Below are 27,669 nucleotides of genomic sequence, written 5' to 3'. Positions count from 1 at the left end.
GGTTTGAAACTCGAAAAAAGAAAATTTCAGGTAGCGTCCGACCAGCAGTTGCGAACTGCTTCTGCTTCTGTGCGGCAAGAAAAGCTGATGTAATGGGGTCGGTTGCATGTTTTATACCCCTGACGGCCTGACGTTATGGAAGAGGCGACAGCATCCTACACAGAAATTCCAAGACTCTGGTTTTCAGGCCGACTGTGGGCTACCTGCAGGCAGATAACCCAAGTGTGATGACTGCAACAGTGAAACACGAAGAACATAGTACAGTTTTGTACCTACCATAAATGTAGATGTTCGAGTGTATACACTGCTGCAGTCATTATACTTGGGTTATCCTGCCGTCAGGTGGTTCCCCAGTCGGCCTGAGTTCCAAAGTCTTGGTCCGGCATCGGTTGCTGTCGCCTCCTCCCCGAAGTCAGTGTGGCAGGGGTATATAAGATGCAGCCGACGCGATTTTCTTCAGTTTTTCTTGAGCCAGATGTCAGGTGCCCCCAAATAGGTAGGCAATTCAACTCGAACATCTACATTTATGGTAGGTACAAAACTGTACTATGTTCATCGTGTTACACTGCTGCAGTCATTACACTTGGGTAGAATCCCAAAGCTGAGGTTGGGTGGCTGGTTCTATAAGGCATTAGGGGTGGCTATAAGGCCCTGCAGTACTGCAGTGGCGAAGCCAGCTCTGTATTTAGAGTATAGAGGCAGAAGGTAATGCTTGGTGAAGGTATGCACAGAACTCCAAGTTGCTGCTTCCAAAATATCCTTGGTAGGTACTCCTCTGAGGTAGGCAGTTGAAGTGGCTGTTGCCCTAGTGGGGTGAGATCTAATGCTGCTAGGTACAGGTTTCCCATGGTGTGTATAGCAGAAACGTATACAATGTCCTATCCATTTTGAAATAGTCTGTTTTGAAATGGCTTTTCCCTGTGCTCCTGCAGCATATGCTACCAATAATTGCTCAGATTTCCTGAAAGCTTTGGTTTTGTCTAAGTAGAAGGGTAACTGCCTATGAATGTCCAAGGAATGCAGTAGTCTCTCCCCTTTATTCTGTGGTTTTGGATAAAAAGTTGGCAAATGGATAGTTTGGTTTAGAGCCACGCTGGATACCACCTTTGGCATAAAGGTAGGGTTAGTTCTTAAAGACACCCTGTCCTGGTGGAAAATGAGGAAAGGTTCCACTGCCATTAGTGCCTGTAATTCTGAAACTCTTCGTGCTGATGTTATTGCCAGGAGTAGAGCAGTTTTCCAAGAGATATATTTGAATTCTGCTGTGTTAGCTGGCTCAAAAGGAGGTAAAGTCAATTTTTGCAAAACAAAGTTAAGGTCCCAAGTTGGAGTAGGTGCTCTACGGGGCGGTCTTATGTTTTTAACCCCTCTGAGGTACTGCCTTAGCAAAGGATTAGAGAAAATTGGTGGATCCGTGTTGTAATGAGCAGAGATGGCACAGCCATGGATCTTGATGGATGAGAAGGTGAGTCCTTTGTCCAGCATTTCAGTTAAATATTGTAGTATCTGAGGAATGTTTGGAACATGAGGGTCAAGGCTGTGTGCTTGGTTCCAGGCACAGAATCTCTTCCATTTATCTGAAAAGGCTTTCCTGGTACTAGGGGTTCTGGCCTCCAGACTGACATCCATAACAGCTTTGGAGAGCGGCATTGCCTGCTTGACTGAGGAATCTTCCATGCAGCTAGGTTTAAGGTCTTTAGCTGGCTGTGTAGTATCTGATTGTTGTGCTGAGTCAGCAGATGTGGGATTTGAGGCAAAATCCAGGGTTGTCCTCATGCTAAGTTCTTTAAGATTGGGTACCAGTGCTGGTGTGGCCAGTCTGGTGCAATCAGGATCATCTTTGGCTCTTCTTGCCTAGCTTTTATGAGTACCTCTGGCAGGAGAGGTAGTGGTGGGAAAGCGTATGCTTGTAGGTTTTTCCAGCTGAATGACAGGGCATCCACTTTCCATGCTTGTGGATGGTAACTCCTTGTGCAGAATTTCTGTAGCTGGCAGTTCATTGGGGATGCAAACAGATCTAGGTCTGGGGTCCACCATTTCTGTGTTATCATTCTGAATATCTGTGGATTCAATTCCCATTCGTGGGGATCCATGATGTTTCTGCTTAAGTCGTCTGCCAGTGTGTTTTTCTCTCTCCTGGCAGGAATTGTGCTTGCACATGAACTTGATAGTTTAGAGCTGTGTTCCACAAGGTCATGGCTTGCCTGCAGAGGGGGTAGGAGTGAGTGCCCCCTTGCTTGTTTATGTACCACATAACTGTAGTGTTGTCTGTCTTTAGTAGTAGCTGTCCTGGATGCAGCAGGTCCTTGAAAGCTGTAAGTGCATTTTGTACAGCTAGCATATCTTTTTGATTGATGTGAAAATGCCTTTGTTCTGCAGGCCACTTGCCCTGAATACAGTTGCCTGCCATGTGTGCTCCCCAGGCGTAATCTGATGCATCTGTTGTCAGTGTTTGCCTGGCTGTGGGTTGAGTAAAAGGCTGTCCCTTGTTTAGGTGCCAAGCTTGAGCCCACCATTGAAACTCCTGTTGAAGGCAAGGAATTAGTGGTATAACGGTTTCCAAACCTTGACAGTGTTGAGACCATACATTCTTTAGATACCATTGTAGTTTCCTCATATGCAGCCTGGCATATGGAATTAGTAGTATGCAAGATGCGGCTTCTGTGGCTACCATACTTGAAAGTCCAATTCTTTGTATCTTTCATGAAAGTATTTGTTCTGTGGTTGTTTGCAATACATTGGAATCAAGAAGACAGCCTTCATTGTTTCCGGAGCTGCATTGTTTTTTGTTTCGTTTTACAGACTTGGGCATTTGGTTACCAGTATGCAAGATGCCATGTAACCCAAGGCCTGCAGAATTTTTCTTGCAGGGAGTTGAGTCTTTGTTGCCATCAATTGAAAGTATTGAGTCAGTTGTCCTTGCTTGTCTGGCATGAGATAAGCCATCTGGGCCGTTGTGTTCAAGCTGGCACCCAGGAATATTATCTCTTGTGAGGGCTCTAGTTTTGATTTCTTTTCATTTACTGTGTACCCCAGGCAACTTAATAACTTTTTTACAAACGCCAGATGCTTTAGAAGAATGTCCTTGCTCTCTGCTTGAATCAGGCAGTCGTCCAGGTACGGATAAATTTGAATTCCTTTCTGTCTGCAAAATGCAATTACTGGTGCCAGGCACTTTGTGAAGACCCTGGACGCAGTAGATAAGCCAAAGGACAGTGCAGAGAATTGATAATGCATTGAACCAGCTATGAATCTGAGGTATCTTCTGCAGTTTTGTCTGATAGGGACATGCAGGTATGCCTCCTCAAGGTCCAATGTCACGAGACAAGCTTTCTTGCCCAGCATGGGAAGAAGCTGCTGTAGCGTCAACATTTTGAAATTCGGAACATCCAGGTAAGTGTTTAGAGAAGAAAGATCCAGAATGGGCCTCCAGGCTTTGTCCTTCCTGGGAACTAGAAAGAGTCTTGAGTAAAATCCTTGTCCTTGCTCCTGTGGTGGTACCTTTTGAATAGCTCTCATATCCATGAGTGCTGTAATTTGTCTTTGAGCCTCTGCCCATTGATTTGGTGGCAGGTTTGGCATTCCTTTTAAACCTTGGCAGAGTGTGAAAGTGGAACCTGCAACCTTGAGGTACAATGTTGAGAACCCATTTGTCTTTGGTGATCATATGCCAATTGTGATAAAAAAGTGCCAGTTTTCCTCCCAAGGGGGCTGCCAAGAGAGAGTTGTTTGGCAGCTGTAGCGGGAAGTCATTGGGGCTGCTTTTTATATGGTTGGGGCCTGTCTTCCCCTTCTTTCTGGCCTGATGCAACCCATTGTCGAGGCCTGTAAGGACTTTGTGGTTGACCTCTACCTCTTGGGATGTCTGTATCTGCCCCTTTGAGGTCTGCTTGTAACTGGAAAGGACCAATTCTTAGTTGGCCAATTTCTGCTAAATCTAGGAGGCTGAACCTGTAAGAAATCTTTCACCATTTGCATAGATTTTGCCTTATCCTCCATTTTCTTTAATACCTCTTCTGCCTTAACTCCAAATAACACATCCTGCTGCAAAGGTGCATCCAATAATTTAGCTTTAACATGGTCTGGTAACGTATGTTCTTTTAACCAAGCATGTCTTCTAATGACAGAGCCTGTAATGGCTGCTCTACGGGAGGCCTCTAAAGAGTCAAAACCACATTGCAAAGTATGTTTTCCCACCTATTCAGCTGCATGCAATAAATCCTGCATTTCTTTAAAAGTAGGAGGATCTGAATCTGGAAGCATTTTTTTGTTTCAACTGAGACAGTAGAAATTGCTGATATTTTAGCATGTGAAACTGGCAATTTAAGGCTCTCATTGCTAAAGTTGCAGACGTATATACTTTCTTTCCCCATCTGTCTAATGCTCTGGAATCTCTGTCAGAGGGAACTGGATTCTTGGCTGATGAGGCCTTAACCCCTTTGGGTCCCTGGGAAATAGTTTCAGGGTCAGTAACAGGGCTTTTGTACAGAAATTTGTGAGAGTCAGGTTTAACTGGGGCTGGAGGTAAGGAATCAGGATTTAGGCTGAATTCAGTATACACATCATCCACAATATCTAACACTGGCGGAATAGCAAGGGGTCTGTGTTGAGGTAATAAAAGGAAGTCTCTGAGCCTTTTCTTGGATTCTGAGTAATCCTGGCCTTCCCAATGGAAATGCTCCCTCATGGTATGCAAGGTTTCCCCAAAGGAGTAATCCTCAGGCAGAGAGGCTGATGGAATTGACTCCTCAGCATCAGAATCCTCATAAGGGGGTAAATAATATCCTAGGTCTGAGGTTGAATCTGAAGAGATGGACACCTGGTCGGATGAGTCATAGTCTGCATCCTGTCTAGGTCTTTTATCAGGAGGGGGGTGGGACCCCCTGATCAGAGTGATTAGGTCTTTGGCCATCTTGAGCATTTGTTTCTTAGGCATGGAGGCCTGTGCTGGAGAATGCTGTATTTGTTTCTTTGATTTTAAAGCTGGCTTAGACTTAGCAGAGGGTTTAATGCTTAACTGATTAGGTCTGAAAACACCCTCTGAAGCTGCGGGTAAGCTCAGCAACTTCGGATCCCTCTGAAGGGTTAGATTCGGTAGGCTGAATAACTTGTGCATCCGAAGGCCCAGCCATCTCCACGTGGGAGTCAGAGGCGGCCTGTGGTTCTACAGAAGTGGTCGTCAGGGGCTGCGAAGGCGCCTCGCTGAAAACCGGAGAACAGGCGACTGGCCTAGAAGAGGCTTCGTCATCAGTTTTTGGCCTTGGATGCCTATCCTTGTCTTTGCACTTTTTATGTATTCCAGTCGGTAGTTCTGACGGCATGGTATAATTGAATTTTCTACCAAAATAATGTCGGGCAAAATCAAACCAACGTTTAATACTGCGTTTGTTAAACCTAGCACAAAACCGACAACCAGTGACGTCGTGGTCTGGGCCTAGGCATGGGATACAATAAGAATGGAAATCCTTATGAGGTATTTGCTTCCCACAAGAAATACAGTTATTAACTTTTACTGACATCGGTCTGAGGCAAGAAAAAGTTTCGCCAACGGGGTACTTAGCTTTGTATAAGACTTTGGTTCTGGATTCGGAATGAAAATCTCAGGAGATGGCCGACTGGCACTTGCGAACTGCTTTTGCTTCGGGCACCATGCGGCAAGAAAGACTGAAGAAAATGGTGTCGGCTGCATCTTATATACCCCTGCCGCACTGACGTCAGGGAGGAGGCGACAGCAACCGACGCCAGACCAAAACTTTAGAACTCAGGCTGACTGGGCCTGACGGCAGGATAACCCAAGTGTAATGACTGCAGCAGTGTAACACGATGAACATCCACCTGTTTCCTTGATGGAAAGACACTAAGAAAGACTAAGAAGAAAGTACTTAGTAAGACTTAGACTTAGTAAGTACATTAAGTAAGAAAGACACTGTTTAAAAAAAGAAAGACACTGTTTAAAAAACATTTAACTTGAACATTTTTCAAATGGGAGGATATGCATGGGCAGACAATGTGTGCCTTGCCAGAAGTGTATACAAACCACTGGACAGTAACTCTCAAAAACAGGCAACCAAGTTTGAAAAGGGTCCTGCTTTTTGAGTAGCACCAAGTAGAAAATCTTTTCTACTTGCATTGATATGATTTTCTAATAGCAGGTTTTCTCATCTCCTTTAGTACATGCTGTACATCCTTACAGAAAAGGTTCCTAGAAGGTATAAAAAACATCATCCAGACAGTCTGCTGAAGATTGGGGTGTACCAAACTCTCCCTGTCTTGGGTGAGTAGATCCAGTCTGTAGGGAAACATGTAGTAATTACCACTAGGAAGACTGAAAAGAAGGAAAAACCTACTGTTGCCTTGGCCAGAAAAAAGTCACCACCACAATTTCTTAACAGTTCTGGATTTTTAGAATAACCCTGGTAATTAGTTGAAAAGTTGGAAAAGCATACATGAAAATTCTGATCTATAGAAATGAGAAAGCATCCGTCTTTCCAGCTGCAAATACTTCTGGAACAGAATTTCTTTAGTTGTCTGTTCTGAAAGGAGGCAGAGAGACCTACATAAAGTGATTTCCAGAGTACGGTCAAGTTTTGGAAAAAACAGAGATGGAGTTTCCATGTATTGGGAGGGGGGGGGTCTATCTTGGTCCTGCTGAGCTTGTCTGCAATAAGGTTTTGCTCTGACAAAATGTGTGGAGTCTGAAGAATCAGACTGACCTGAATTGCTTCCTCCAAGGCTGCCACAGCCAGTCTTCAATGAGTACTTGTTTATGTACCAACATTGCTGTGGTGTTGCATGCTTGCAACTGCAGAGGTCCTGGGGACCAGAGATGTTTTAAGGTCTTCAAAGCACTGATAGCCAACATCTCTCATAAGGTGTAGATACTGAATCCAGACTGATCTGAGGTACTACTGTATCTTCCTCATGTGCAGTCTGGCAAAGGGTAGCACTGTTATCATGGATGCCATGTACCCATGAATCCTGAGGAAAGTACAGTTATGTCCCACTTACTATAACTGCAGATGTTTGAGTAGATCAATGTTGCATTGCTGATTTCTTGGGTTGTCCTGTCATGCAGAAGCCTGAGACGGGGATCTTTCTGCCATGCAGAAGACTGCACTATTCTGCAATAGGCATTAACTAGAGCTAGACATTTTGTGAACACCCTTGGTGCAAAGGAGAATCCAAAGGTAAAAAGAGAACTGATAGCATGAGCCATATATAAACAAATCTTAAGAAATGTGTTAAATGCTTGGCAACAGGAATGTGATAATAGGTGTTCTTTAGGTGCAGCTTTATCAAGTAAGCTAGATGAGGAGACAAAGGTACAAGATTTTGAAATGAAACCATGTTGAACTTCTGGATCTTGGCAGAAAGGTTTAGAACAGAAATATTCACAAGATATAATGCTTTAGACAGGTTTTCATTTGTGATGTTTCAAAGATGGCATCGCAGTCTACTTCGTTCTGAAGTGGACTCTTTCTGTCATGAATACCAGTGGGATATTATGTTCTGAAGGTAACTCTTTCTGATATGAATACCACTGGCATTTCCTTTATGCATTGGCAACATACCTTCAACAGAGTCTCAGAATTCAGAGACTGAAACTTTGGACGTTCTTGGGTAACCATTCTTGCACCCCTGCATTAAAGCAACCTGGTGACATGAACAGCAATGCTGGGGCTCCTACAATGGGGGAGTTCTTCATGTTTTGGAATTCAGAGTGGTAAAACATATAACATACCATTGTGACAGACTGTTTTACCACTTACAGGTAATCAGTCATGAACATCTAGACCTGTTTTTTCTTAAAGGTAATTTTGTTTTTGCTTAAAGGTAATTTAAGATTTCCATCTCAACATATAGTTCTCTGAATAAAACATACAGTTCTCTAAATGTGTCCTGCTGCAATGCACACTTCCCTGCTTCTTCACATTTTTAATTGTAGCTACGCATTCTGCACCAGCCCTCACTTATATTTAGTCAGCAGGTGAGAAAATTAAGCAAGAACAACACAACAGATATACTAAAGAAAAAGCAGAACATTTCAATCTGCTAGAAATAACTGCAGCGCAAATCAAATGGAAACAACCATGTGCTACCATGCCGTGGTGACATTTTATTGTGCACATTTACATTACAGGTTTTAATTCACTGTGAACGTCTATGCTCTACATAAATTACAGTCACTTTTTGTACAGTAGATAATGACAGCACCCTTTCACTTTCATCACAATATTTACACTGAAAGTTACATAGCTGTACACAAATTACAGCACTGTTTCATGTGTAAAAAATATTTCACAACATACTTGAATGAAATCAAGACAAAAATGTTACTTTTACACATGGAAAGTAACATTTCAAACAATGCCAAGCCACAGCTTATAACAATAGTCAATACTTTACTGGTATATAAAAAAGTATACTTGGATTTCCAGTGAAGTGCCTTTTTTCATTAACTGCAAATAGTGAAAGTGTTTATTGCATAACAATCCTGACATCTGGCATAACTATCAGACCACAGAGTATTGATGTTTAATTTTCCTCACATTATAAATTTCTCTTTCAAACAGGTAATATCCTGTATTCTTTTCAGACTTTTCTTTTTTGTTATTAATAAGGTAATTAGAAACATTAACAGTTTTTATCAGAACTCGCATACGTCATCAGCAAACTTTCAGACACTGTACTCACTTTAAACCCCTTCCTCCTGACATAGTTAGGGTCTGTCCAGTAATACTTCATGAGGAAAAAGTAAAAATATTGTTGAACAGAACACTGCAAGTCTACACTGAACTCTCTCCTTCTTTCAACAATTCTCACCCATTCATACAACATACAAAAAAATCCCAGTCAACCCCAGTTTTCAGGTATATGTGGCAGATTTTATAACCTTATCTGGTCTGTCTCATTACAGCTATGTATATCCAACAAAAGAAAGAGCTACTGGGGCAATGCAAGCTGTCCTGTAGTGCTGAAACACAGTAAAACCTACATTACTTTTGTGCACAACACAAAAGTACTCTGCAGGCTTTGATTATAAAATTGAGCAAAGTGCTGTTTTGCTTGCATTTGTGCTCTACAACACTCTTAAAATGCAAGTCATTTAGGATACCGCAACCTGGAAAAGAGCTTTACATACTTAATGGGCATTCATGCAAGGAAGTAGTTCTGGATGACAATATTCCAAATAAATATAACAGAACAAGCTTTTTATCTTAGTCCAAAAAAAGCCACAAAACCTGCTGCTGTTTACTGCAGAACGTCAAAATAATAAATTATGTTTAAAACAGTTAAGCTTTTAAAAGAAAAATAATTCACAGAAGTATCTTGAAACATGGACATTGCATTTGTTTATCTGTGCCTTAGTCAAAATTAAAGGAAACATACATGCTCATATTTCTACCTGTCATACATATTGTAACAGTGATCTAGAAATCTCTTAAAACATTTATCTCACCAAAGCAAAATATAGTCTCTGTGGTCCTGGAACAGTCTTAGCAGTATGTATGGCAGTTTTAGAAATACTTGATTCATCTCTCTGCTGGAAACGCACAGACCCACATAAGCATCAACTGAGCACAGTTCTGTTCTGCAGCCCATCATATGAATAAGTCACACTCGTTCACACTGGAAAAATAAGTTATTTCTTCCAGGCACCAAATCTGCATTTTTTTTTTCTGTTCTGCAATGATGATTCAGATGGGTTTTTATGAACATTTTTAATACTGCTATTTGTCAGGGGCAAAAAAGCACCATTGCTATGAAAACGACTTTTGTTCTTGAAGGTGAAGTTGGAAGGTGTGTGTATTTTCATGCACGACGCACTTTATTCTGTGTCCATTTCCAGTTATTGTAAAAATATTGCACAAATGAAAAAATAAACTGTAGAAATGTCAAGCTAAAGTCCGTTGCCTTGGCTTTATTCTTGGATATAGCTGTTAAAATTAAAAAAAGGGAAAATTAATAATTCATCAAAAATGATTTAATTCTTAATCTTCAAATGACTAAAGACAAAACAGACTATACAGTACATTTTCAAACTTTTACTAAACTATTTATACCATCTCATTGCACACAAACATAAACAAATGTAATGCTACTTAATGGCTATGTACCAATTCAGTGAGTGGAAAAATTATGGAAATATTAAAACACTGGTGTAATACTAACCAATTTAGTAATGCCTCAAGAAAATAAAGATTTTGGTGACTTGCACTGAAAGCATACAGTAAGGCATACTTAAAAAGCTTCACTCTTCCCTTCCCTTCATTTATTTTATCATCTCCAAGTCAGATATAACCTAAGGTAACTGTGAATAGGCGAAACATATTTGCTAACATGTGCCACTGTTCAACCAAGTGCTGATGACATGGTAAAGCACAATCCCCTCCTGGGTAATAGATGACACTAGATCAAACACCTTACTAAATTGCATGGTTTGAAACTAGCAATCATCTAGAAAGCAGAATGTGAGATACTCACTACGACAACACTGCTTAAGAAGAAACTCAGTTTAACAAATTTGATACAATGATTTTAGCCCATCTAGCCTTTTTACTCATCAGTCTAATACATCTGTTTTATACTGCTACTCCTTTGGCTTTAGGGTGATGAATGCATCATATAAAAGCAGTGCTAACTCCACACCAACAACAAAAAAACAAAAAAGAGAAAAAGAACCCCCAAGAGCAAAGGCAAAGTCAGTTTGAGTTATCTCAGAATGACAACATGGAAAAAAAATTGTACATACAAAAAAGGACAGAGCTGGTGTGGTGGGTAGTTGAGGAAGGACAGAAACACAACACAAACGTATCCTTATGGTGAGTACATAACATTTCTTTAATGTATGGGACAAAATCCTCAGCTACTTTATTTTTTTTTTTTTTTTACTTGGGAGGTCGTATAAAAGGATATTCTGAAGTACAGCTGAATCAAAGGAGGCTCTAGACCAGTACTGCATATCCAGTTTATAGTGTGAGATGAAGGTATGTACCTTGGACCAGGTAGCTACAAGCACATATGTTATCAACTGGTATACTAGGAAAAAAAGGCTGCAGACAAAGTCACAGACCTAGTGAAATGAGCTTTTGGGGTGAAAGGAAGTGGTAAACCTCTTTCTTGATAGACAAATGAAATGCACTGCAGCAACCAGCACAAGAGAGTGACTTTGGATACTGCCTTTCTCAGTTTAGCAAAAGAAAAGGATACAAATAATTGGTCAGATTTTCTGAAAGGTTTTGTCTGATGCAAGTAAAAACATAACTGACGAATCTATCACATGCAAAGTATACTCACCCTTGTTCAAAAAATTTGGAAAGAACACTGGAAGATTTACTGACTGATAAAAAGATGATTCAGAAGCCAGCTTAAGAAAGGGATTGATTTTCAGGGACACCCTGTCTTTGTGAAAAAGTAGGTAACAAGGTTCTGAGGACAAGGGGTGCAACTCAAGAAATTTTCCTGGCAGAAGTGATAGCCATCAGAAATAAGGTCTCCCAAGATAAAAACTTCAGATCAGCTTTGGCAGCAAGTTTGAATGGGGGACCAAGTCAATGCTTACAGTAAAACAGCAATGTCCTATGGAAGAACTCTGTCTAAGTCAAGCTCTACTCGAGTAACTCGCACGCGAGCGGCCTCAACCTGGTCTGTGACATCAACAAGACTTGTTGTCAGGACAGATTTGTGTCCCAGAGACTCCCTCATCTATGGAACAGACTTCCTCTCCACATCAAGCAGAGTACCTCTTTACCCCTTTTAAGAGCAACCTGGATAACTGAATAGGAAACAGAAAATATACCCCTGGGATTCAGCCATGTCCCTGCTGGACAGGAGCATTGGGTGCTGATTTGACTAAACTCTTGGCTAGGCTTATAAGGGCCTCAGGGCCAATAGCCTAGTAACCTCCTATGATCTTATGACCTCCTAAGTGGTGTCTATAGAAGAAAAGTTCTTTGAAGGAAAGCCTTGGATAATCTAAAAGATGTTATAGGGATGTGATTTTCACTCACATAGAAAAAGGATATTGCGGTTAATTGCACTTTATGGTGGAGTCGCTGGCTCCACACTGAAAAAGATGGATGAGGAAGTTCAAAATTGCTTGAAGAGTAGCTGAGAAAGTGTCAATATTTTCTTTTTCAAAGCCCAATTAGAAAACCTTTTCCATTTGTTCTTGTAAATTTTCCCAGTAGACTTTTTTTGGTAAGATGACAAAATGTGGACAACTGAAGATGAAAACCTAGACAGTTAAGCCATCAATGGAAATGGAGAAATCATGTGGTCAGTTTGAGGAAAGTACAGTTGTGTACACTTACCATAAATGCAGATGTTCGAGTGTATTCACTGTTGCAGTCATCACACTTGGGTTATCTGCCTGCAGGTAGCCCTCAGTCGGCCAGAATACCACAGTTTTAGTATTTCTGTGTCGGATGCTGTCGCTTCTTCCATGACGTCAGGTCGTCAGGGGTATAAAAAGTACAGTTGTGTACACTTACCATAAATGTAGATGTTCAAGTGTATTCACTGTTGCAGTCATCACATGTGGGTTATCTGCCTGCAGGTAGCCCTCAGCCGGCCTGAATACCAGAGTCTTGGATTCCTGCATCGGATGCTGTCTCTTCTTCCATGACGTCAAGTCATCAGGGGTATAAAACATGCAGCCGACGCCATTACATCAGTTTTTCTTGCCCCAGATGTCAGGTGCCCGCACAATGAGAAGCAATTGTATGTTATGGTACACCTTCATCAAAAAGCAAATACACCAGAAAACTTAAATATACCAAACAAGAAGGAAAGGTACAGCCAAGAGAAGTCAGGGGGCTGGAGGGAGGGTAACCAGGACTGCAACAGTGAATACACTCAAACATCTACATTTATGGTAAGTGTACACAACTGTACTATGTTCTTCATGTTTCACTGTTGCAGTCATCACATTTGGGTTGATTCCCAAAGCTAAGGAAGGGAGGAAGTAGTTAGAGAGCATTAGGGCCAGCTATTAAGCCCTGCAAGATGGCAGTGGCAAAACCAGCTCTGGATTTAGAAAAAATAGGCATGTGGTAATGCTTGGTGAAGGTTATGTACAGAGCTCCAGGTAGCAGCTTCTAGGATGTCCCTGGTAGGGACTCCTCTGAGAAAGGCTGTAGAGGTAGATGCAGCCCTGGTGGAATGTGATCTTATCCCCTGTGGGGTAGGTTTTTCATGGTGCTTATAGCAGAAATGAATGCAATGGGCTATCCATTTAGAAATGGTTTGCTTTGAAATGGCCTTCCCCTCTGCCCCTGCAGAAAAGCCAACTAGTAGCTGTTCAGATTTTCTGAGACGCTTAGTCCTGTCCAAATAAAATCAAAGTCGTCTGTGCACATCCAGAGAGTGCAGTATTCGTTCTCCTTTGTTTTGTGGATTAGGGAAAAAAGTAGGTAAATGAATGGACTGATTTAGGGCCACACTAGACACCACCTTGGGCATAAAGGAAGGATTGGTCCTGAGGGAAACCCTGTCTGCATGGAAGATGATGAAGGGTTCCACTGCCATAAGGGCCTGTAATTCAGACACTCTTCTTGCTGAAGTGATGGCTAGAAGGAAGGCTGTTTTCCAAGAAAGGAATTTCAACTCTGCAGTTGCAGTTGGCTCAAAGGGAGGAAGAGTGAGCCTTTCCAATACAACGTTAAGGTCCCAGGCTGGAGTAGGGGCTCTCCTGGGGGGTCTTAAATTTTTGGCCCCTCTAAGGAATTGCTTTAGCAGGGGGTGAGAAAAGAGGGGTGGGCTCAGTATTATAATGTGCTGAAATGGCAGAGGCATGAATTTTAATTGACGAGAAGGATAGGTCCTTGTGGAGCATTTCTGTGAAGTACTGAAGAATATGAGGTAAGCTGGGCACCGGTGTGCCCATCCCCTGAGTCTGGCTCCAGGAACAGTATCTTTTCCACTTTTCAGCATAGGATTTTCTAGTACTAGGCCTCCTTGCCTCCAGAATGACATCCAGCACCTGCTTACTGAGGGATGCTATTGGAGAGCTCAAGGAATTAGCCAGGCTGCAAGGTTCAGGGTTTGAAGCTGAGGGTGCAGAATCTGACCCGCTTGCTGGGACAGCAGGGAAGGGGCCTGAGGCAGGTGCCATGGTTCCAGTAGTGTCATACTACGCAAGAGGGGGCACCACTGCTGGCATGGCTAGTCTGGTGCAATCAGTATTGTCCTTGGCTTGTCCTGTTTGATCGTTTGCAGAACCTTCAAGAGGAGAGCAGAGGGGGAAATGCATAAACTGAGAGGCTTTCCCAGGTAAAGGACATGGCATCCACTTTACAGGCTTGACTGTGGGAAGTTCTTGTGCAGAATTTGTCCAAATGGTAGTTCTGAGGGGAGGCAAACGGGTCTACCTCTGGAGTCCCGCATTTGTTCCTCAAGAGGCTGAATATTTTTGGTTCCAGTTTCCATTCCTGTGGGTCCATGAAATTTCTGCTTAGGTCGTCTGCCAGTGAATTTAGCTTGCCTGGCAGGAATTGAGCTTGCAGGTGCACTTGGTAGCTCAAGGCTGTGTTCCACAGAGCCATGGCTAGTCTGCAGAGAGGGTACAAGTGGGTTCCCCCGCTTGTTTATGTATCACATAACTGTGGTTTTGTCTGTCTTTACCAATAATTGTCCTGGAAGAATGCAGTCTTTGAAGGCTGTCATGGAATTCTGTACAGCTAACATTTCTTTTTGGTTGATATGCAGGTGCATCTGTCTCAGGTTCTATTTGCCCTGAATGCACTGCCCTGCCAAGTGAGCCCCCCATGCAAAGTCTGATGTGTCTGTTGTTAGGGTCTGGGGGGTAGGGGGTAGACTGAAAGGGAGCCCCTTGTTGTGGTAGCATGTCTCCTCTGCCCACCAAAGGAACTCTGTCTTTATACAAGGAATGATAGGAATCATTGACTCCAGGTCCTGAGAATGTTGACACCATAGGCTTTTTAGATACCATTGTATTTTCCTCATATAAAGTCTTGCATATGGAATTAGTAGAATGCAAGAGGCCATGAATCCCAGGGCTTGCAGAATTTTCCTTGCAGATAGCTGGGTCTTTGTGGCCAATAGTTTAAGTAGGTTGTCAAATAAACTTGGAGTGAGGAAAACCATCTGGGAAGTTGTGTTCAAGCTTGCTCCCAGGAATACAATCTGTTGGCAGGGTGCTAGGTGAGATTTCTTTTTGTTTATGGTGGAGGTTAGAAGTTTCTTTACGAATGCCAGATGTTTTAATAGCAAGTCCTGACTTTCTGCCTGAATCAGACAATCGTCTAAAAATGGGTATATTTGAATTTTTCTCTGCCTGCAAAATGCAATGGCTGGAGCTAGACACTTTGTGAATACCCTGGGCACAGTAGAGAAGCCAAAGGAAAGTGCAGAGAACTGATAGTGCATGGAGCGCCTGCCCTGAAGCATAGGTATTTCCTGCAAGATTCCCTTATTGGAATGTGCAGGTAAGCTTCCTTTAAGTTTAAGGTTGCCAACCAGGCATCTTTGCCTAGTATAGGAAGCAGCTGTTGAAGTGTTAGCCTTTTGAATTTTGGGATTACCAAAAAGGTGTTTAAAATACAGAGATCCAGAATAGGATGCCAGGAGCTGTCTCTTCTGGGTACCAGGAAAAGGCTTGAAGAAAAACCTTATCCCCTTTCTTCTGCTGGGACAGGTTGAATAGCCTGATACTTAGAAGAGAGAGAACCTGCTGTTGTGCCTCTACCCACTGATTTGGGGGTAAGTCTGGCCAACCGTTTGGGGTTGGTAGGGTGTGGAAGTGGAATCTGTATCCTTGGGAAAACTATATTCAAAACCCATTTGTCCTGTGTAATGAGTTTCCAGTTTTTTGCATGCAGGGCGAGCTGTCCTCCTAAGAGAGCAGGCAGTTGAGCAGGGCTTGGAAGGGTTAAGGTTAAGTCATTGTGCCATTTTTCCGTAGGGGGGTGTCTTACTACTCCCTGCTTTGGAAGTGAGAGCCCCCTACTGCTTAGGCCTGTGCGTGCCTGAGACTGTAACCTAGGTGGTCTGCTGTTCCTGGGTTTGGACTGAGAAGGCCTGGAAGAGACTGGAAAGGACCAATTCTTTGAAGGCCACTGCCTACTAAATCTGGGAGGCTGTACTTGCAGGAAATCTTTAACAGTTTGTACAGATTTAACTTTTTCCTCCATCTTTTTGAGGACTTCTGCTTTGTTGCCAAACTGGCGGTCTTGGTTTAAGGGAGCATCCAGTAATTTAACTTTGACATGATCTGGCAAGTTTTGCTCCTTAAGCCAAGCATGCCTTCTAAGTACAGACCCAGTGACAGCAGCTCTGCAAGATGCTTCTAAAGAGTCAAAACCACATTGCAAAGTATGTTTACCAACTTGTTCTGCAGAATGCATTAAATCCTGCAATTCTTTGTGTTCAGCACAGTCAGTAATCCACATTTTCTGTTTAAGTAGTCCCATAATATGCTGCTGGTACTTTAACACATGTAACTGGCAATTTAAAGCCCTAATGGCCAAAGTAGTACTAGTGTATATACCTTCTTACCCCATGTGTCCAAGGCTCTAGAATCTCTATCAGAAGGGGTAGGATTTTTGGCAGCAGTAGCCTTAATGCCCCTTGGTCCTTGGGAAATGGTCTCTAGATCCACAGTAGATTCTTGAAGAGGAACTTGTGAGAGTCAGGTAACTCTGTAATACCTGTCAGGTTTTCTGGAAGCTGGAGGTAAAGTGTCTGGGGAAAGACGAGATTCCAAGAAAGCATCATCTACAATGTCCAGAACAAGAGGGATAGCTAAAGGCCTGTGCTGAGGAAGGAATAAGAACTCCCTAAGCTTCTTTTTGGAGTCAGAGTAATCCTAACTTTCCCAGTGGAAATGCTCCCTAAGAGTGTGCAAGGTTTCACCAAAAGAAAAATCTTTTGGAGGGGAAGCAAAGGGAATGGAATCCTCTGCATCAGAATCCTCATAGGTAGATAAGGGCAAATCCTGGTAATCAGAAGAAACAGAAATATCAGATTCCTGAGCAGAAGAATCAGAAGGAAAATCAGTTCTAGGTCTCAGAGGGGGAAGGCTGGCTTCCCCTAATTAAGGTAACAAGGTCTTCAGCCATTCTAAGCATTTGTTTTGTAGGCATATGGGCCTGAGCATGCAGTTTGGACATCGGTTTTCTAGGCGTGGTGCGAGTTTTAGGCCTGGATGAACAAGATGGCGTCGGTTTAAAATTTAAGTCTGTAGGCCTGAATACACCCTCAGAAGTCGGTGCCTGCACAGCGGCTCCGGACCCATCCAAGGTAGAGACATCCGCAGGTTCCATAGTCGAAGAAGCATCTCGCGGCATACCAGACTCTGAATGGGTCTCAGTAGAGGCCTGAGAATCTGAAGTAGCGGGTATCAGGGGCTGCGAAAGCGCATCACCAAGTACCGGAGGACTGGCGACTAGCTTAACGGAAGCGTCATAGGCAGTTTCGGACCTATGCAGTCTGTCGCTGTCTTTATCCTTACGTTTTTTCAGAATGTCGGTAGTCGGATGGCTTACCAAAGCCATTTCGGAGTATGGATACACAGTACCAAAATAATTTGCTGCAAATACAGCCCAACGAATAGTTCAGGGGTTGAACAAGGCACATAACTGACAGCGAGGGATGTCGTCATCTGGGCCTAAGCAGGGAATGCAGTACGAATGAAAATCTTTATGAGGTATTTCCTTTCCACAGGTTAGACAACTGTTAACTTTTACTGACATTGGTTGGAGCAAGAAAAAAGATCCCCAGCGGGGTACTTATCTTTTTTGAAGACTTTGGTTCTGAAACTCGAAAAACGAAAATTTCAGGAGTCGGCCGACCTGCACTTGTGAACTGCTTCTGCTTCGGGCACTGCACGGTAAGAAAGACTGATGTAATGGCATCGGCTGCATGTTTTATACCCCTGATGACCTGACGTCATGGAAGAAGAGAGAGCTTCCGACACAGGAATCCAAGACTCTGGTATTCAAGCTGGCTGAGGGCTACCTGCAGGCAGATAACCCAAATGTGATGACTGCAACAGTGAAACATGAACAACATCAGGCAGCTGACCCCATTACATCAGTTTTCTTGCTCCAAATGTCAGGAGCCCCCAAATAGGGAGTTAGTATATGGTGGGGAACACCTCCAGTAAAAAGTAAATACCAATGCCCTTAGAAATAGCCATAGACAGGAGAGGTAGATAGACAGAGAAAACCAGGGGGCTGGAGGGAGGGAAACCAGGACTGCAACAGTGAATACACTCGAACATCTACATTTACGGTAAGCGTACACAACTGTACTATGTTCTTCATGTTTCACTGTTGCAGTCATCACACTTGGGTTGATTCCCAAAGCTGAGGAAGGGTGAAGGCAGTCAAGAAGTGTTAGGGCTGTTTAGTAGGCCTTGCAAGAATGCTGTAGCAAATCCAGCCCTGGATTTGGAAAACAGAGGCAAGTGGTAATGCTTGGTGAAGGTGTGTACAGAACTCCAGGTTGCAACTTCCAGAATGTCCCTGGTAGGGCCTCCCCTGAGAAATGCTGTAGAGGCAGAAGTAGCCCTAGTGGAATGTGTTCTGACCCCCTGAGGGGTTGGTTTTCCATGGTGCTTGTAGCAGAAATGGATGCAGTGTGCTATCCATTTGGAAATGGTTCATTTTGAAATGGCCTTACCCTCTGCCTCTGTAGCAAAGATGACTAGCAGCTGGTCAGATTTTCTGAAAGGCTTAGTCCTGTCCAGGTAGAACCTGAGCTGTCTTGTGCATGTCCAAAGAGTGCAGTATCCTTTCCTCCTCATTCTGAGGGTTAGGGAAGAAGGTTGGTAAATGGATGGATTTGTTAGAGCCATACTGGACATCACCTTAGGCATAAAGGACGGGTTAGTCCTGAGGGAAAATTTGTCAGCATGGAAAATAATAAGAAGCTATGTACCTACCATAACATTCCATGTTAGTTGTCTTCTTCTCGCCTTCTTTCTTGCTGGTTGGGTTCGGAGCCGATCCTCGGCTCCGACTCGGCTATCTACTAAAGCTCGAGAGCTATTTACTGGCTCGAGGCCTCCCCATATCCCACATTGTTTAGCGCTAGATACCCAGATCTCGTTTGGCAGAGCTAACACCATAGAAAAAATTTCAAGGACAACTGTCCAAACTACAAGGTTTACCTACAGTACTAAAACAGAGGAGGACGTAACCCAGATAAGACTCAGCCATAGGAAGAAGGCCTCAAAAAGGGACTCTTCTCGGTCTGTCCGGGCTAGGGGGATGGAGGGTGGGATGCAAGAAAGAAGGCGAGAAGAAGACAACTAACATGGAACGTTATGGTAGGTACATAACTTCTTAATGTTAAGTTGTCTATCTCGCCTCCAATCTTGCTGGTTGGGACAGCGTCCCTAGCACCTTAGTCCTGGGTGGCTCATCGGAACAGACTCTTGAGCACAGTGGAACCAAAATCAGCTCTACTCCTAGAGGTCATATCCAACTTATAATGTGAAATGAAAGTATGAGGAGTGGCCCATGTGGCTGCAGCACAAATAGATTCCATTGATAGTCTTGCTTGAAAAGCTACCGAAGTAGCCAACGCTCTGGTGAAATGACCTTTAGGTTTAGTAGGGAGTTCTTTATGTCTCAGCTGATAAATCAAAGTAATAATAGAGGACAACCACCTGGATAAGGTTACTTTAGAAACTGGCAGGCCCTGCTTGCCCTCAGCATAGGACAGGAAGAGTTGGTCTGATTTTCTTGTTTGTTTAGTCCTATCCACATAAAAACGTAATTGCCTATGAATGTCCAATTGGTGTAACTTTTGTTCAGCTTTGTTCGAATAGTTAGGAAAAAAGACAGGTAGATCGATAGCCTGATTCAGGTTTGTTTCGGAAGGTATCTTGGGCAGACATGAAGGATTAGTCCTGAGTGAAACTCTATCCTTATGAAACACAAGGTAAGGAGGACGAATACAGAGGGCTTGAAGTTCCGAAACTCTCCTAGCTGAGGTGATGGCTACTAAAAACAGAGTCTTCCAGGAGAGCAATTTTAAGGAACAGGAAGCCGCAGGTTCAAAAGGGGGGAGAATCAAGGAAGCTAATATCAAGTTTAAGTCCCACGGAGGTGGGGGATCTCTGACCGGGGGCCTAAGCAAAATAGTTCCTTTAAGAAAGGCCTTGCAAAGTTTGTGGGACGTGATGCTGGTTTCTGACAGGCCAGCGCGGAAATTTGCAATAGCAGCTAATTGGACCCTAATGGTGGCAGATGAGGAACCAGCTTGAAAGAGTTCTGCTAAAAAATCTAGAGCGTGATGGACAGGGGCTGTAAAGGGGTCTATATTCCTAGCCTCTGCCCAGAAAGAGAAACGTTTCCACTTACTAGCATAAGTCTTCCTGGTGGTAGATTTGTGCGAAGAAAGGATGATTTCACACACCGGCTGAGAAATATGTGGAAGCCTGGCTAAGGTTGGAAGTGGAGCAACCAAGCTGTGAGGTTGAGAGACTGAAGGGATTGGTGCAGCCCGCCCAACTGATGGACCAAGAGGTATGGCACTGGGTCCAGATTCCAAGGCTGCTCCAGCAGGTGACGATGCAGGAATGGGAACCAAATTTGTCGAGGCCAGTAAGGGGCAATGAGAATAATCCTGGATCCCAATGCGGTCGCCTTCTGAATTAGTTTGGGAATTAGGGGAAAAGGTGGGAATGCATACAGAAGACCCTGGGGCCAATCGTGAACTAGAGCATCTCTGGGGGAGTGGCCGGGGAGGGGAAAGAGTGAAGAAATCGTCGCACTTGCTGTTGAGAGGAGTTGCGAAAAGGTCGCAGCAAGGCTGACCCCATCTGTGGAAAATTTTGTCCGCTATTGACTGATTGAGAGACCACTCGTGAGGCATGACAATAGCTCTGCTTAGCCTGTCCGCTATGACGTTGGACTTCCCAAGGATGTGCGTTGCTATCAGAAACTGTTGAGAGGAGATCGCCCACTGCCAGAGTCTGAGTGCTTCTTGACATAAGGGATATGACTTGGTTCCGCCCTGCTTGTTGATGTACCACATTACAGACATATTGTCTGTTTGAATTGCAATAGTCCCGGTGGGTAGAGAGTCCTGAAGAGCTTGCAACGCTAAAAGCACCACTCTCATCTCCAAGACGTTTATGTGCAAGTGGTACTCTAGAGGTTGCCAAGTGCCCTGGACAGTCCTGCCCTGAAAGTGCCCCCCCACCCAATCAGGGAGGCATCCGTGGTCACCATGGAAACAGGGGAAGGAAGAACAAACGGTCTGCCCTGGAGTACTAGAAGGGAGACCATCCACCAAGCCAGGTGGTCTTTGCATGATTGAGTGATTATTATCTTGTGAGACATCGGAAGTTGTTGAAAGGACCATTGAGTAAAAAGCATCACTGAAGAATCCGCATGTGAAAATGAGCCAGGGGAACTAGTATGATTGCTGCTGCCATGAGACCCAAAGTTTTTAGTACAAATCTTGCCTGAATCCTCTTGCACTGTAGTAAGACCTGCACATGTCGGCGAATGTCTGACACTGTCTAGAGGAAGTTTTTGCTGACAGATCTTTTGTATTTAACCTTGCACCTATAAAGGTTATAGATTGACAAGGCGACAATGCAGACTTTTCGAAATTTATTGAGATACCTAGCATGGAACAAGTTTGGATGGTATAATCCCTGGCTCGCAGTAGCTGATGCCTGGTTGAAGCAGTAAGGAGCCAGTCGTCTAGATATGGAAACACCTGGAATCCTCGCCGTCTCAGGTGAGCCGTAACCACTGCCATGCACTTGGTGAACACCCTGGGGGCTGTGGTAAGACCAAAGGGCAGGGCTCTGAATTGATAGTGACTGGCTCCCAGCCGGAAGCGGAGAAACTTCTGGAGCGCCTGTCCATTTTAATATGGTAGTATGCATCTTGAAGGCCTATGGAGCACATCCAGTTGTCCTGACCCAAAAAGGGTAGAATGGACTGAAGCGTGACCATCCGGAACTTCATTCTTTGAACAGATTTGTTTAACCTGCTGAGATCCAAAATGGGTCTCCAGTCCCCTGTCTTTTTTGGTACCAACAAGAACTTGGAGTAAATTCTGGATCCTTGCTGGTCTGCTGGGACTGGCTGGATGGCCCTTTTTTCTAGCAGTTTTGAAATTTCTAGCACTGCTTGTTCCCTTAGACCGGGTGGAACATCTGGAAGGGACTTGGTTGTTTGTACAGGGGTGTGGACAAAGGGGATTTTGTAACCCTCGGATATGATGGACTGTGCCCATTTGTCTTGTGTGAGGAGATGCCAGGCTTCTGGGTACAGTGACAATCTTCCCCCGACTGCCTCCGAAGGTGGACAGTCGGGCAGCCCCTCAGGGGTGCTGAAAGGGTTTGTCAGAGAAAGATTCTCTGCTACCCTGATTTTGCGGACCCCCTCTGCCCCTCGAGTGGCATCTATTATTGTTCCCTCCCCTGCCCCTGGAGGGAAACTCACCATGTGTGTCAGGCATGACTCCCTGGGGTTTCCGAAACCACATTTTCCCACTCTTCTGACCTTTAGGGTATAGTCTAGAGGGAGTAGAAAAACGGACTCCCACGGCAAAGAGAGTCTTGCCTTCCTGCTCACACCTGGTAAGGGTATCCTTCACCTGTGGACCAAACACAGCCGAACCATCGAAGGGGGTATTGGTGAAGGACGCCTTAAAGGGGTCAGCAAAGTTACATAACCGCATCCAGGCATGTCTTCTCAAAGCCACGCCTGTACCTGCGGCCCTACTCGTCCCATCGGCTGCATAAGAAATGAGCCGCATGGAGGAGTTGACGACAGAGTTAAGGGTCGCCAGCTGGGAGTTAATCTTATCCAGAGCCCCCGCAGCTGATGGATCCTGAAGGGTATCACCCAGTTCCTTGAGAAGATCCCTTTGAAGGCGGGTGAAGTGGCACAGATAATTCAGCGACCGCATGGAAATGGTCGCTGAGGAAAACATCCACTTCCCGTACCTGTCCATCGTCCTAGACTCTTTATTAGGTGGATGGACAGGTACCGAAGGGTCAGCCAACTCCTTCTTCATGGCTGCTGCCACCACCATGGCTTCAACGGGGACACCTTTTGTCAAAAATTGTTTGTTGGGTGGGGCTGTAATGAACTTAGTGGGCCTGCGGGGAGTTGGTTCCACTGTGTCCGGGGCTGACCACGCCCTTCGAGCCACTACTTCCATGAGCAGGTCGAAGGGCGGAGACACCCAGGAGGTGGAAGGGCGAGAACCAAACGCATCCAGGTATACCGACTCGTCCTCGGAAGGGTTAAGGGCAGTCCAGTTCCCCCTCTGCTTAAGGATCTCTAGGATGTCTGAAAAGGAGACATCCTCAGAGGGGGATCTTGGGGACCCTTCCGAATTCTCCAAGTCGGTATCAGACGTGACTGACTCGGGGGGAGTCGACATGTTTCCTCTTACATTTTCTCTTCTGAGGGGGCTCCTTTGAATGATCAGGGAAGGCCTCGGAAGAGGAAGATACGCCCAATGGGGCAACCTGGAGCATCTGTTCTCCACGCCTGGGGTCAGGAGGGTGGATAGAGACCGATGCAGGCACCATGGGGGGAGGAGCCGAAGGGGCCGATCGAGGAGCTGACTCAGGAGTCAGCACGCTCCTCATGACCTCGAAGGCACCCCTATCAGACAGAGCAGAGGGTCCCCGCTCCGAAGAGACGTGAACCCCTCCCGGCACCGAGAGGGACGGCTCCGAGGCCGATGTCGGGGCAGAGCTCACCTGCGCCAAAGCCCCGAGAGGGAGAACGGGGACGGACAAGGGTCCGATTCCACTCGCCCCCTCGGAGCCGAGGGAGTCCCGACGCCCAGATCCCTCCAAGGAAGGAACCAATGAAGAGATCGGAACCGACGAAGGAGCCGAAAGGTGTGGTATCAGCTCCGTTTCCAAGATTCGAGCCCCAACCAGCTCCGGCTCCGAACACAAAGGGGGAGTCGGAGGAGGAATTGCTGAAGACACTGGGACAGCCACAGTCTGTTGAGAAGGGCTGGTTACCATTTGGGCCAGGGCCTGCGATTTAGGGAGTCTAGTGACCACCCTGTCCAAGTCAGGGTCAGATAGCCTGGAGGACCAAGAGGAGTGGGAACTATGGCTTTGTTCAGACTGAAGCAACGGTGACCTCGGAGCCGAACAAACCGATTCTAGGGAAGGGGACCTAGAACGTTTTCGACCCAACAACAGTTCCGACACTAAAGTCAAAGCCGATTGAGGTCTAGAGATGTCAGCTCCAGCCAGAACCGAAGAGGAGGAGGCAGATGCTCCGCCCGGCAACGGCTCCGAACTGGGAGCCGACGGCTTGGCGGGCTTTAAGGATTTTCCCGACTGAGGCTTTGCCGGGGATCCCTCTGGCCTCTCAAAATAAGCTTGTTCCTACGCTCCTGCAGGACTCTCGGGTTGAAGGCATGACAGACCGAGCAGGAGTCCTGCAGGTGTAGGGAACCCAAGCAATACACACAAGAAGTGTGACCGTCTGTCAGAGACATCTTCTGACAGCACGAGTCACACTTCTTGAAACCTGAGACTTTAGTATCCTTGGACATACTGGCCAGGGGATACTAAAGAGAGAAAAATTAAACTAGTGCTTAAAAAAGCACACAAACACTCACACACCCGCACTAGTTAAGCTAACAATAATAACGATCACACCACTTAATAACAACAACTATCCTTAATAATATATATATAAAAAGTACAAGGCTAAACACTACTCCTATAAGTACAAAAAGGATGGGGTTAGCCACTAATAGAGAAGAAACAAGGGGGGGGGGTAGAAACTCTCTAACAGAAAACGAGTTTCCTTAGTGGGATAAACTAGGGGATAGACAGTCTAACTATACTACAAGAGTAAAATTAACTATATCTAAGAAAAATGCAAGGTAAATATTAGCTAATAATAGAAAAACGGATTAATACGACCTAAGCCAGTAAAAGCGCAACCTCGCAGCTGAAGCGGCAAACGAGATCTGGGTATCTAGTGCCAAGCATTGTGGGATATGGGGAGGCCTCGAGCCAGTAAATAGCTCTCGAGCTTTAGTAGATAGCCGAGTCAGAGCCGAGGATTGGCTCCGAACCCAACCAGCAAGAATAAAGGCGAGATAGACAACTTAACATTGAAAGGTTCCACAGCCATTAGTGCTTGTAACTCAGACACTCTTCTAGCTGAAGTTATGGCTAAAAGCAAGGCTGTTTTCCAAGAGAGGAATTTCAACTCTGCTGAAGCAGCAGGTTCAAAAGGTGGAAGCGTGAGCTTTTCCAATACAAAGTTAAGGTCCCAGGCAGGGGTGGGTGCTCCCTTGGGGGCCTTAAGTTGTTAACCCCTCTCATGAACTGTTTGATGAGAGGGCGAGAAAAAAGAGGTGGCTCAGTATTATAATGAACCGAGATGGCAGAGGCATGAATCTTAATGGAGGAGAAGGATAGGCCTCTGTGTAGTAGCTCTGCTAGGTAGTCCAGGATTAGAGGTAAGGAGGGCACTGCTGTGTCCTTTCCTTTAGACTGATTCCAAGAACAATATATTTTCCACTTTTCAGCATAGGATTTCCTAGTACTAGGCCTTCTGGCTTCAAGAATGACGTCCAGCACCTGTTTGCTGAGGGTTGCTGGTGGGGTATTTAAAGGATAAGCCAGGCTGCAAGGTTTAAGGTTTGCAATTGTGGATGCAAAATCTGTCCCTCCTGCTGAGACAGCAGGGTAGGAGTCTGGCGTAGGCACTGTTGTCAGGCTGCGTAGGAGTGGGTACCAGTGTTGGCGTGGTCAGTCTGGGGCAATAAGAATTGCCCTTGGCCTGTCCTGTTTTATCTTGAGTAGTACTCTTGAGAGAAAGGGCAGAGGGGAAAAGGCATAGATAGACAGGTTTTCCCAGAGAAAGGATAGGGCATCCACCTTTCAGGCCTGCTGTGAGGGTTTCTGGTGCAATATTTGCTTAACTGGTGGTTCTCGGGAGAGGCAAAGAGGTCCACCTCTGGTGTCCCCCACCTCTGAATCAGAAGGTTGAAGGTGTTGGGCTCCAATTTCCACTTGTATGGGTGTAGGAAATTTCTGCTTAAGTTGTCTACCAGTGAATTTTGTTTGCCGGGCAAGAACTGAGCTTGTAGATGCACTTGGTTGCTCAAGGCTGTGTTCCACAGGGTCATGGCTAACCTACAGAGTGGGTAAGAATGGGTTCCCCCCTGCTTGTTTATGTACCATGTTAACTGTGGTGCTGTCTGTTTTTATCAGCAGTTGTCCTGGAAGGATTAGGTATCTGAAAGCTGTTACAGCATTCTGCTAGCATCTCTTTTTGATTGATGTGCAGGAGAATCTGCCCTGGGCTCCAGTGGCCCTGAATGCATTTGCCTGCCATGTGAACCCTCCATGCATAGTCTGAAGTGTCTGCTGTCAGGGTTTGGACGGCGAGGGGTTGAGTGAAATGCAGTCCCTTGTTGTGGTTGCATGCTTCTGCCCACCAAAGGAACTCTGCCCTTAGACAAGGTATGATAGGAATGACTGTTTCCAGGTCCTGAGAATGTTGGCACCAAAGACTTTTTAAGTACCATTGAAGCTTCCTCATATGCAGTCTTTATTTATTTTTATTTTATTTATTTTACATTTGTTGACCGGGCTAGTCTAACTGGATACATTTCCATTTTCAGTAGAGGCCTGGGGAGAAAAGCTCCAAGAAAAAAGTACAGTAATAACAAGATGATAGGATTACTATAAAAATAAAAAAGTTCACTAAAGTTGAAACATAGAAGATATTTCAGCACATTAAACAGTACATAGCAAAAAATTATTTACAAAAATATAGGACAAGATTTTCACGAGGTATAACCTAAGTGTTTTCCTGATTTAAATTTCCTGCCTATATTTAGATTTAGGAACATTATAATTAATAGAGACTTTCCTGCTTATATTTGCACTTAGGAAATAAATAAATTAGTATAGATGAAGAGTTAAGGAAATATCAGTAGCATAGTTGGAAGCTAGTTAGGGTTATTGCATGGGCATAGCCACTGCGTCCAAAGGAAGATTTGCAGTTTTTATTTAAAGAGAGGTAGGGAAGGAAGAGAAGAAAGTTCACTAGGTAGAAGGTTCCAGCTTTTTCCTGTTGTACTAGAGAACAGGGAGTTGCCTGCCATGTTGTTAGACTTACTTATGCTGATCAGTAGTTTGTTTGATGAGCGTAAGGTATTAAGATTTTTATAGGGGGTTATGAGGTTTGTGAGTATTGGTGTATTGTTAGGCTGGTTGAGGATTTTATGGGCAATAGTAAGTTGGTTAAATTGAAGCTGGTTTTGTAGTTCAAGCCATCACAGCTGTTTTAGATTCTGACAGTGGTGAGTTCTGAAGGGATTTCCAGTGGCAAATCTGGCAATGTTATTATAGAAGCTAGCTAGTTTGAAAAGATTATTTTTAGTCAGGTTAGTATATATAGGTGAGGCATAGAGAAGTGTGGAGACTAGATGGGAGTGGGCAATAGTAGTTCTTGCTATTGGAGTTAGAAAGGGTTTGATCCTGTATAGGGAGCCCATTTTTCTGTTAACTGTTTTTATTGTGTTATTAATGTGTGTGTCAAAGTTAAGGTTATTGTCTATTGTAATACCTAGGAGTTTGGTTGTAGAGTCAGGGGATATGAGGGTACCATTATAAGAAGTGACTGAGAATTCTATTGGCATGGTCTTACGGGTAAGAGCAAAGAGCAG

The 27,669-nt window shown here is 44.5% G+C and overlaps 1 protein-coding gene across 5 annotated transcripts in view; it reads right to left on the bottom strand.

Annotated features, from left to right (window-relative positions):
- Positions 1 to 8,074: 8,074 nt before the first annotated feature.
- PPP1R13B (protein phosphatase 1 regulatory subunit 13B) overlaps positions 8,075 to 27,669 on the bottom strand; it is a 2,314,431-nt gene continuing 2,294,836 nt past the window's right edge. For all 5 annotated transcript variants that reach the window (XM_044074501.1, XM_044074499.1, XM_044074502.1 and 2 more), the window contains one exon: positions 8,075 to 9,938. In XM_044074501.1, the coding sequence (XP_043930436.1) occupies positions 9,897 to 9,938 (42 nt within the window). In that variant the 3' untranslated portion in view covers positions 8,075 to 9,896. The remainder of the gene's footprint in view (positions 9,939 to 27,669) is intronic.

The sequence above is a fragment of the Protopterus annectens genome, chromosome 6.part0 (genome assembly GCF_019279795.1).
Source record: "Protopterus annectens isolate FY-2018-M chromosome 6.part0, PAN1.0, whole genome shotgun sequence".
Taxonomy (NCBI): Eukaryota; Metazoa; Chordata; order Ceratodontiformes; family Protopteridae; genus Protopterus; species Protopterus annectens.
Note: the sequence above shows the minus strand (reverse complement) of the source record. Positions and strands in the feature narration are given on the sequence as shown.